Raw genomic sequence first — 12,495 nt, 5'->3', positions numbered from 1 at the left:
CCTGCCAGGAGTTTCATCATCATTGCTGTTGGTTGCCATTTATTAATCTACTGTCTGCTTTATGCCATTTTTGTTTAGTATCTTTCTTCAGTTTTCATTTATTTTGTGTTTTTGATCTGATGTTATCTGGCCCTTATTTTTTCTTTCTTGCCTTGCTGTTACTCCACAATATCCAACTCTATCAACTCTCCTCCATATATCTAAGAGACTCTTCTTGGCTGCACTTTGTGTAACTTGCATGTTTCATTGTCAGATGTCCAGAAATGCTGTTCCTTCTTATGTTTCTTCTTCTTCCCAAAATTTTATGAGTAAGGCTCAAGTTGTATTTAATGCCGTGTGTAAATGGTAAATCTTTCCAGGGTGTATGTCTGTTTCTATCATTATTCATGTTTTCCTTGTGAATGTTAAATGGTGCTATGCCATGTCATCAAAACTTCCAAACTATGGATAGAATGTAAGTCATTTTTTATTTCATTGTGAACATGCATACCAATTTGTCAGTAGTGGATGACCTTGTTTTCCAGATTACGGAAATCTGCTGCAAAAATACTTCTAGAAGCTCAACAATCCCTCAAAGACGGGGATGAGGAGAAGAGTTATGTTTTACATATGAGATACATAGAAACAATGATGTATGTTCTCAAGAGAGAAGAACCCAAGAGTAATAGAAAAGCTGATTCATTAAGAGATGCATTAAAAGAAAGCGTAATAGCTGCTGAAAAACTGTCTCGAAGTCTTGAAAAACGGTAAGTATCTGACCTGTGCAAATGATTGAGGCATAAATTTCCAATTTTACTGTTATAATTTCTTGTTTCATAAATATGGTGATAAAAAATATGTACTGTATGATGTATTACATGAGCACTAGCGGAATCAGCATTGCTTCGAATTGCTTATTTTCCACTGACATGAAGATAAAACTGTTAAGTTTTCTTATGTACATGTTCACTTCTGACATGTCCATACCATGTGTGTTTCACTCCCTCAATAGGGTAGCATAGAGTAGTGGGATTCAAGTTATTGTCTAACAATCCATATGTGGGTGTTCCATGGGTTCCTCGAAAAGGGATGGTTCTGTTGGAATGTGCTGTTTCCTTCCTGTCCGAGCTTGTGGTCGCTGTTTAGTGACAGGACATTAACCCTAATTTTCTTTCTTATTTCCTTGTCTCTTACTCCAGAAGATGAAGTATGGGAACTGCAATTTGGGTCATTTTGAATTGTGCAGTAGTGTTAATTTCTGTAACTAATTCATTGAAAGGACCTTATTTTGCAATGAATTCAAGTTGAAAGTATCGGGCATGGTTCAAGTACTCAAAAGGTGTCAAGTCAGCTGTAGTGAGTCATAATGATAAAAAAGCGAAACTACTGAGCCTTGCATCTGCATCCACTTACTTGAAGATTAGTTCTTATGTTAAGAATATTTGGGAAAGGAAAATTTCCTGACCAACCACAGAAATAGTTTCAAGCTCAATGAATTTTTTTTCATATTATATTTGTACATAATACAAAATAATGTATGTATGCAGACCTAAGAAACAAATGAAAATTTGTATCAAGGCCGAGATTCGAACCTGGGTCTCTTGCTCACTGGGCAAACATGCTAACCACTATGCCACCCTGGCACAATCCCTTTACACAACTGCACCGACTACCCTAGCATGCCTCCCTCCTCAATCCAAATTCTCTTTCACATCTCAGCTCACTCGGTATTCCCTCCAAAATCGAACAGCATTGCAAAGGCTCTCCAGCTGTGTTGGAATGGCACCTCAGCATCGAACAAAATGGAGGATCCTACCTGAAACACAGTCATAGGTGCTTCAATCAAATGCTTCATTCCATAGACCTTTTCAAATCTCAAACATCTGTGATGAATACTCACAGACTGAGGCAACAAATGAAAATTTGAACCAAGGCTGCAATTCGAACGCATGTCTCCTGCTCACTAGGCAAACACACTAACCACTATGCTATCCTGGTATAGTGGCTTTATACAACTACATGGACTACCCTAGCATGCCTCCCACCTCAGTTTAAATTCCCTTTGACAGCTCAGCCCACTTGGTATTCCCCCTAAACTCGAACTCTTTTTCATTAAAGCACCTGTGCCAGGATTTCAAGCAGGAACCTCCATTTGATGCTGAAGTGCTATTCCAGTACAGTTGGAGAGCCTCTGCTATGCTATCGGCATAATTGGTAATTGGGTTGAGGAGGAAGGCGTGCTAGGATAGTTCTTGTAGTTGTGCAAAGCTACTGTGCCAGAAGGCATAGTGGTTAGCACATCCGCGTAGTGAATAGGAGATCAAAGTTTGAATCCCAGCCTTGGTATAACTTTTCATTTGTTGATTCAGTCCGCATATATAGATCATAGATGTCTGAGACTTGAAAAGGCCTCTGGAACCGTATAGCTTATTTGAAAGAATACTGTAATTGGGTATCACCTTCTCCTTCCATACCCCTTTTGCAAGTGATTGATGAACAGATGAGCTTAAGCTCTTGCGGCACTACTGCTCTTTCCATGCAACAAGTCTATTCTCTCAGGAGTATAGCAAATAAAGGCTTGAGTATGAGCCAGGCAGTCCTGTGGACTCAAACTGGGAATTGACAAGCATCACCAGTGCTTAGTAAGTGTAACCGCCGGGCATATTACAGATATAGGGGTAATGCCATCTGCATGTAGTATATAAGGAAGAATTATGTGATGGGTTTATCATTCTGAAATTATATTTGAATGTTAGTCATTTTTGAGAAGATCATGTTGTGTCTTCTGTAATAGGAGAGATGTTACTAGGATGTCAGAATTTGATAGTGACATTATTGTGGCCTATTGGGACTGCGTTTTATTGTTCCTCAATATTGCTGCTCATGCAGGTTGGGATTTCGTTACTAACATGTAAATATGTAATCAGTGGATTCAAGAGGGCCATACTCAGTGCCATGCAGGATCTCAGTATTCCTGTGGAACTAGCACCTCCTGGGACAAACTTATTGTCCTCAGTTTTGCAGAATCATGCAGCCATGTTATGCACGTGGAGTAAGGAAATGGGCTTCTTTGATACAAGACGCGTATCCTTATAAACAGTGGCTACACTTTATGTCAAACAATACAAAGGTGTAGAACCAAGCATTCGTTATGTGGGAACTGGAACTGGCTGTGTCAGTGGCTCATGATAGCTCACCTGAGCCAGACAAGATTCAGTGTTTCTAAACATGACAGTTTGTGCTCAGAAGAAACCATGCTTGCTGCTTTCAATTAAATTTGGTCTGACGGGCTCTATACCAACTATTGTAGGGAGACAGTGTTAACCTCCTAATGTTTCTGTTCCTACCACAAAACATTTAAAGCCTTACCTATTTTTTACATAATTTTACATTTTTTTGAAAATATATTGCTTGGGCAATCCATTCCTACATTTATCTTGAAAATCTAAGGAGGTGATGCAGGTGGAAGTAGATGAAAGGTATCTACATCTACACGCACACTCTGCAAATCACATTTAAGTGCCTGGCAGAGGGATCATCAAACCACCTTCACAATTCTCTATTATTCCAACCTCGTATAGCACGCAGGAAGAACAAACACCTATATCTTTTGGTACGAGCTCTGATTTCCCTTGTTTTATCGTGGTGATCATTTCTCCCTATGTAGGTCATTGTCAACAAAATATTTTTGCATTTGGAGGAGAAAGTCGGTGACTTGAATTTTGTGAGAAGATTCTGCCACCGCATTATCCTAAGATAACTCAGGCTCTTGAAAATTATCTGCAAATCGCAAACAATAGAAAATCCAGGATGGAATGTAACAATGTTATGAAAAGGAAAGTTGCCACTCACCATATAGTGGAGATGCTGAATAGTAGATAGGCACAACAAAGAGACTATTATAAATAAAGCTTTCGGTCTGTAATGCCGTCATCAACAATAGGTCACACACACACACACACACACACACACACACACACACACACACACACACTGCAGAGTGTGTGTGTGTCATCTATAGTTGATGAAGGCCTCACAGGACTTAAGCTTTGCTCTCCTGCTGGCCCAAGGTATTCCTGCCTGTCGTAAGAGGTGACTAAAAGGGGTCTCGCACGTTTCGGCCTTTATGTGGTGGTCTGACTTCCATTTTTCAAAATTTTCCCAAAGAGCGAGCCAATTGGGGAAGGGCGCCTTATATGGTGCATCGTGTCCATCATGCATTGACATCTTTAGCCCACTTTCTCGACGTTGGATTGCAGTCCTGCCCATTCTCCATCTCTTGGGCGAGGACACCTTCCTGGGTCCATTTTCCACTATGCACTTTTCAGTGTCACTTTCTGTGCCGACGATGACAATGGATTTCTTTGCACCTGATATCCAGCACAGTAGCCAGTCTGTTGTGGTGGGGCCACCATGTACCATGTTATTTGTAGGTGCCTGACCGCACAGGGATCACTCTCCTGATGCCGTCACCGTTATCTCCCCATGTATGCCAAGGGGTAGATGCCCATCCCCCTGGGTCATTGGGACTCCCGGCAATGGCCATCCTGCCAGGTGGTCTTTGCTGCGGCTGGGTGGCGCCTGTGGGGAGGGCCCCTGGACAGAGTGGGTGGCATCAGGGCAGATGACACGCGATGAAGCGTAGTCCATCATCTCTTGCTGGTGGTGAAACACCAGCAGCATCTAAGCATTCATGAGCTCAATTCAGCACACAGAAGTACGACCCCCAATCATTCCCCTCCCTGGCCACACCATGGGAGGAACGTCAGGCTAAGGATGGCAGCGGATCTTGTTCACCCTGGTACCTTGTATGTTCGAGAGCTGATGGGGAATATTTCGTGACTATGAAGCCTCAGTTTTTTGTTGAGCATTTAAGGGACAAGTTTGGGGAGGTGGAGGGATTGTCCAAAATGAGATCTGGGTCAGTTTTGATCAGAACAGCAACCTCTGCCCACTCACGGATGTTACTCGCTTGTGACAAGCTAGGGGAAGTTTGTGTAACCATCACGCCCCATAAGAGCTTAAATATGGTCCAGGGTATCATATTTCACAGGGAACGTCTTCTGCAGTCTGACAATGAGCTGCGCTCCAATTTAGAGCGGCGAGGTGTACATTTCATCCGGTGTGTCCACTGGGGTCTGAGGGATAATCATGTTGCCACCGGTGCCTTCATCTTGACCTTTGAGGGTGATACATTGCCCGAGAAGGTCAAGGTGATGGTCTACCGCTGTGATGTAAACCCCTGTATCCCTCCCCCAATGCTGGATGTTTGGCCATATGTCTTCCTGCTGTACTTCCAGCATAACATGTCGAGATTGCGGACGCCCATCGTATCCCACTACTCCATGTGCCCCACCTCCTATCTGTGTCGACTGCAGAGAGCACCATTCACCTTGCTAGCCAAAATACATGATTCTCCAGAAAGAAAGGAAAATCATTTAGTACAAGACCCTGGACTGACAGATCTACACTGAGGTTAAGAGAAAATTTGGATGCCTGCATCCTGTTACATATGACATCGTCTTACGCTGCCGCTACAACAGTTCTGGCACCATCAGCTCCGCCAACCCCAGTCACCTCTCATAGCTGGAAGACTACACCTGCACCGTTGATGGTGGGAGACATTTCCCTCCCTGTTGCTCCCGCACCACCTACTTCGATAGCATCACCCCCCCCCCCCCCCCCCAACCATCGAGGAAGTCCGTGCCCACTTCTAAGCTGGAGAAGCGTAAGCCTTCTTCAGCTTCTCTTGCTAGGAAGGGGTTTCTTGCGTCACTCCCTTCCCAGGTTTCTGCTAGTGGGACAGATGACACCCGCCAGTGGCTGAAGAGCTCAAAAGCAGCTGGTCATAGGGCTTCATGCTCATCCTCAGTCCCGGAGACTGAGCCAGTGAAGTCCTCTCAGCCAGGGAAACCCAAGGAGTAGCGGGAGAAATCCAAGAAGAAGACCCCTAAGACCAAGGAAATTGTGGTGGCACCCACACCGCTGCTACCTACAAGCTCTGCTTCTGAGGATGGGGTGGAGATTCTTGCGTCTGCTGAGGACCTGGTTCTCATCACACCCTCAAACACAATGGATATAGACTGCTCAGGCAATAAGTCGATGACAGCAGGTGACCCTGAGGCGTAAACTGCCTCATTGAATGTTCCATGCCTTCCCAGTCTCGCGATGACGTCATCCTCCAGTGGAATTGTGGCAGTTTTTTCCACTGCCTGGCTGAGCTACAGCAACTACTAAGCTTTACACCTGCTATCTGCATTGCCCTCCAGGAAACGTGATTCCCAGGGATGTGGACCCTGCCCTCTGTGGCTGTAAGGGATATTACAGGAACCGTAGTGACTAAACGAGTGTCATTTGGAGTTTGTGTCTGTGTCTTAAACTCAGTTTGTAGTTACACTTTGCCCCTTAAACTCCTATTGAAGCTGTGGCTGTCAGAATAAGGACAACACAGGAAATAACTGCCTGCAATGTATGTCTTCCTCCAGATGCTGGAGTATCCCTGAATGTATTAGCTGCACTGACTGATCAACTCCGTAAACCTTTCCTACTTTTGGGAGATATTAACACCCATAACCCCTTATGGGGTGGCACCGTGCTTACTGGCCGAGGCAGAAATGAAACTTTACTGTCTCAGTTCGACCTCTACCTCTTAAATACTGGGGCTGCCACACATTTCAGTGTGGCTCATGGTAGTTACTCGGCCATTGATTTATCAATTTGAAGCCCAAGACTTCTCCTATCTATCCACTGGAGAGCACATGATGACCTGTGTGGTAGTGACCACTTCCCCATCTTCCTGTTACTGCCCCGGCATCAGGCCCACGGACGCCTGCCCAGATGGGCTTTAAACAAGGTGGACTGGGAAACTTTCACCTCTACTGTCACCGTTGAATTTCCCCCACATGGTACCATCAATGTGATGGTTGAGCAGGTGACTACAGTATTTGTTTCTGCGGCAGAAAATGCGATCCCTAGCTCTTTAGGGTGCCCCCGGTGTAAGGCAGTCACTTGGTGGTCACCAGAAGTTGTGAAGCAATTAAGGAGCGTCGGCGAGCTCTACAGCAGCTTAAGGAGCACCCTTTCCTGGAGCACCCCGTAGCATTTAAACGGCTCCGTGCCTGCGTTTGCCAATGTACCAAATAATGGAAGTAGGAGTGTTGGGAAAGATACGTCTCGACCATTGGGTGCCAAATGTCACCTTCCCAAGTCTGGGCAAAGATCAAATGTCTTTCCGGCTACTAGACCCCAACAGGTGTTCCCGGTGTGACCATAAATGGAGAGTTATCTACCGACGCAAAAGCGATTGCCAAGCACTTTGCTCGAGCCTCGGCATCAGAGAATTACCTCCAGCCTTCCGCACTGTCAAACAGCGGGTGGAAGGGAAGTCCTCTCATGCACTGCATGTCACAGTCCTCTCATGCACTGCATGTCACAGTGTATCCTATAATGCCCCATTTACAGAGTGGGAGCTCCTCAGTGCCCTTGCACATTGCCCCGACACAGCTCCTGGGCCTGGTCAGATCCACAGTAAGATGATTAAACATCTCTCATCTGACTACAAGCGACGTATCCTCGTCATCTGCAATTGGATCTGGTGTGATGGCGTCTTTCCATCTCAATGGCAGGAGAGCACCATCATTCCGGTGCTCAAACCTGGTAAAAACCCACTTGATGCAAATAGCTATCAGCCCATCAGCCTCCCAACGTTCTTAGTAAGCTGCTGGAACGTATGGTGTGTCAGCGGTTGGGTTGGGTCAGGTCCTGGAGTCATGTGGCCTACTGACTCCATATCAGGGCGGCTTCTGCCATGGTCGCTCTACCACTGATAATCGTGTGTCCCTGAATCTGCCATCCGAACAGCCTTTTCCAGATGCCAGCACCTGGTTGCTGTCTTTTTTGACTTACATAAAGCATATAGCATGACCTGGTGACATAATATCCTTGCCACATTGTATGAGTGGGATCCGCCATGAAGATGTGTGTCATGCATTTCTGTCGGCGTTGTACCATTCATCCGGAACCAGCACTTTACCGTAATCGTGATCCACTCACTGTAGTGGAGACATATCAGTTCTTAGGTATGATTTTCGATGTTCTTTTGTCTTGGCTTCCCCATCTTCATCAGCTTAAATGGAAGTGTTGGCAGCACCTCAATGCACTCCTCTGCCTGAGCAACACCAACTGGGATGCAGATCGCTCCACGCTGCTGCAGCTCTACAGAGCCCTTGTTCAATACTGCATTGAATATCAGAGTCTGGTTTATGGTTCGGCAGCGTCCTTAGCATTGTGTTCGCTCGACCCATTGCATCATTGCGGAGTTCGACTAGCGACAGGAGATTTTAAAACGGGTCTGGTGACAAGCATACTGGTGGAGGCTGGAGTCCCTCCATTGAAGATCAGATGTGCACAACTGCTCGCTAGTTACGTTGCACACATTCATAGCTCTCCTGAACATCCTAATTACTGTCTTCTTTTCCCAACCATGGCAGTTCACCTCCCATATAGGCAGCCCAGGTCAGGGCTAACGATTGTGGTTCATGTGCGATAGCTTCTATCTGAACTGTAGTCCTTCCCTTCACCACCTCTCCTCGAGGTCCATTCTTGTACACCTCCGTGGTGTAGCTGTGGCTCGAAGCTTTGCCTGGACATTTCGCATGGCCATAAGGACTCTGTTAACCCTGTGACTCCCAACTGTCACTTACTCTGTATTCTTGAAGTGTTCCGGGGCTCTGAAGTGGTTTACACCGACGGCTTGATGGCTGATGGTAATGTTGGCAATGTTGGCTTTGCCTTTGTCCACAGAGGCCATATTGAACAGCATTCCTTGCCCAATGGCTGCAGTGTATTCACTGCAGAGCTGGTAGCATATTTTGTGCACTTCAGTATATCCGTTCTTTCTCCGAGGAATCATTTCTTCTGTGTACTGACTCCTTGAGCAGCCTACAAGCTATCGACCAGTGCTAACCTTGCCATCCTTTGGTGGTGTCCATCCAGGAGTCCATCTATGCCCGGGACCGGTCCAGTCAGTCAGTGGTGTTTGTGTGGACCCCAGGACACGTCCGCATCCCAAGCAATGAATTTGCTGACAGGCTGGCCAAACAGGCTATGCGGAAACAGCTTCTGGAGATGGGCATCTCTGAACTGACCTGCATTCTGACTTATACCACAGGGTTTTTCAGCTGTGGGAGATGGAATGGCATAACAGTATGCACAACAAATTGCATGTCATTAAGGAGACTACGAATGTGTGGAAGTCTTCCATGCGAGCCTCTCGCCAATATTCTGATGCACTGTCCTACTTTGACTGCCCAATGATGAAATATTGGGTTACCAGACTCTTTGCCGCTCATTTTATCTGACAATGCTTTATTGGCTGATTTAGTTTTACGTTTTATTGATGAGGGTGGGTTTTATCATTTGATCTAAGTTTTATCGCATGTCCTTTGTCCCTCTGTGCCCTCCACGCTAGCGCTTTTAGGGTGGAATTTTTAATGTGTTGCAGAGTGGCTGGCTTTTCCTTTTTATTCTCGTGGTCGGCCAGCCACTGTAATCTGCTTTCTTGTTTTACTCTCTTCTGTTTCTAGTGCCTCTCTGTTGTTTTCTTGTCCTCTATTGTTCCTTTTAGTGTTTGTTGCCTTTTCTTCGTCCTTGTGGTTTTTCCTTCTTTCCTGTTTTGTGTTATATGTCTCCTCTGTGTTATTCTCACACTTGTGGCATTGTTTTATTAGGAACAAGGGACCGATGACCTCATAGTTTGGTCCCATCCCCCCCTCTTTTAAACCAACCAACCAACTGTAAGCTTTGTTTGTAACAGTCTTTTTGTTGTGCCTATCTGCGACTCAGAATCTCTGCTATATGCGGAGTGGCAACTTTCCTTTTCATAATATTGTTATCGGCAAGTAGTTGTTACAACATGTTGTTTATTACGAGGATGAAAATTTTTGATTTAAATATACAAATAAGATGGCAGACAAGATAAGTATTAAAAATCTGTTTGTGTATGATAGGTTCTGAAGTGTGGTGTGACGCACCAAGGGATCTGACACCATGGGCAGTAGTATCATGTTTCTCTCTGGACGCTCCTCTCGCATGTGTCCTGCTTCTTGGAACAAACTGTGAACACTCATGTCAGATTGCATTTCTTCTGTGTTGGCTCGACGACTTCAGGGAAATGTCTTCCTGTCAACCGAAGAGGGAGGGGTATTTGTCCTAGTTGGCCTTGATTAGGAGAAATGATGCTCCCTTTGTACATTACAACTATTTTTTCTGAGAGGGTTGATATGAATCCCAGTAAGTCCTCTTTCCCTCCAGATTTGCCATACAAAATAAACGAATTCCACACAGAAATATCCAGCAAACGGGTAAAGATTTTCGTGTGATACTTCTTGCTTTGCTTTCTTTGTATTGGATATGATGCCATTCTTTGATCAGCTCGATCTACTCCTCCCATTGTGTTATTGTAGTCAAGCACAAGCTTTGGCTTCATTACTTTCCTTGGCCTTTTTTCAGTCTGCACCATATCCATAGTGTGGATACATGAAAGAAGTACCACGCATTTCTTGTTTTTCCAATGCAATGCTAGAAGTTTTACTCATCCTTCAGCTGCAATTTCCTCTATACAGAATTTTTTTTATTTCTGAGAGATCATGGCATCTCTTTCTGGGCAGTTTTTAATGTTCTGTAACTATCAGTGGGCTTCAAAACTAGGAAGTCTGTTAACTGTGGGGAATGTGTGAAAGTTATGTCATTAGACAGTAACCTTGCTTCTGGAGCTGTTCTACAAGTGTCAGTTTCTGACAACATTGGAAAATCCATAAAATGTGCATCCAGTTTTGTCCCTTTCCCCATATAAATAATCTGCTAGCTGATTCACACAGCATGTAGAATTTTATTCCAAATCTTGCCCTTTTCATCTGGATATACTGTACCCAACCCGGTTGGCTGTTGTACGAAAGTAGACATTCATCCACCTTAGTGTCCTTTGAAGACCATAAAAAGTTTTTACTTTATTTTCAAGGTGCTGCTAAACTGGCCAAATTTTGTTCAGCTTAGGATTTGGGTGATTTGCAGCATCATACATTCTGTTATCAGAAAAATTAAGATACTTTGTAATTTGGGAAAACCTTTTGTAGGACATTACGTCACTGAGAAATGGAGGTTGAGAGGCTCGCCTGCTGTGACCAGTACATCTGCATTTCAGATTTTTGAACAACTTTTTGCAAACTGGGTTAGAGCAAGGGAAATGTGAAGTTCTTCACATCATGTCAGCAAAACACTACATCCGGTGGTTGAAATGCTTTGACTGATATATTTTCCTGTTTCCACCAGTATAATTTCCATCAAATCTCTCTCAAAAAAGTGTTGAAATATTTCAAGTTCGTCATTGGCAAAAGGAGTCATACAGTTGGGATTATAAGTGAATGGAAATCTTGGTGTAGCACAATCAGTATTTTATCAACAACATACAACACTCTCAGATGAGACCAGTCTGTATCTGTGTCTTCCTCACATTCTTCCTCATTTGATGAAAGTTCAAAATAGTTATCACTAGATTCCGAAACAGGGGTGCCTTCCCACTGCTCTTCCTCACTGTAATAATCATTATTCCTTTTAGAAGACTGAAAGCAGATGGAAGGAAAAGAGAGGAGAGAGAGAAAGAGAAAGAAAGAGAGAGAGAGAGGTTCTGTCACAGCTGCGATCATTGACATTCAATGAAAGCACTAACTTACCTTTTGAACAGCCGTTAATTAACATATGAAACACAACAAAACCATTCAGGGTCAGAGCATGAGAATGCGTTCCGACATTAGAAGGAACAGATGCTAAGATTCACTGTCAAGGGTTGAGTAGGTCATTACGCTGGTTAATTAAAATGCTCAGTCTGAATTTTAAAAATAAATGAAATAAAAATAACATAACACAGGAAACAATGTTTTTAATTGTATTTTAAATGAACTTCATGATTTTATTGTACATGTACTGATGGTTCCGCAAAGATGAGTACTCTAGGTGGCATCATTATTGTCCGATAGGAGGTCTTCAAGTTCTGTACCTGTAACAAATGTGGTGTCTTATGACATAGAACTGTATGTATAGTGACCCACATAGATCCACAGCCAATCTCCAGGCACACAGTCACAAGATGCGCCACAGAAGTCGGCAAATGCAGCGAGAAGTTTGACATCTTTCAGAGACTGCCACTCACGGATGTGTGCACAGACTCTTGTCCACCCACTCTACCAGATGGCTGACAGCTTTTAGAGATGGGCCCGGCCAGCTCTAACTCAGTCACGTTTCCCTCCACACACGTGTTATCAGACTGTTGTTGTGAGCCACTCCATGGCTACTGTACCCATTGTATTAAGTCTTTTTCTAGACTTAATAATGTTTGTTTTCTCAGTCATCATGTGGTGGTCTCTTGTGGCATTAGAACACATTTGTGATATGTAGGGTCAGATCTTCATGTGTTTTTCATTGTTTAGTTGCCTTTTGCATTTTGCCATGACATGGAGTCTC

The 12,495-nt window shown here is 44.1% G+C and overlaps 1 protein-coding gene across 1 annotated transcript in view; it reads left to right on the top strand.

The window, feature by feature from the left end:
- Positions 1-524: 524 nt before the first annotated feature.
- Positions 525-12,495, top strand: part of LOC124757567 (ubiquitin carboxyl-terminal hydrolase 8-like) — a gene marked incomplete at both ends in the record, with an annotated part of 115,452 nt that continues 103,481 nt past the window's right edge. The window contains one exon of the mRNA XM_047249068.1: positions 525-746. Within this exon, the coding sequence (XP_047105024.1) occupies positions 525-746 (222 nt within the window). The remainder of the gene's footprint in view (positions 747-12,495) is intronic.

The sequence above is a fragment of the Schistocerca piceifrons genome, unplaced genomic scaffold (genome assembly GCF_021461385.2).
Source record: "Schistocerca piceifrons isolate TAMUIC-IGC-003096 unplaced genomic scaffold, iqSchPice1.1 HiC_scaffold_551, whole genome shotgun sequence".
NCBI classification, from domain to species: Eukaryota; Metazoa; Arthropoda; class Insecta; order Orthoptera; family Acrididae; genus Schistocerca; species Schistocerca piceifrons.
This window is presented reverse-complemented; position numbering and strand designations above follow the sequence as displayed.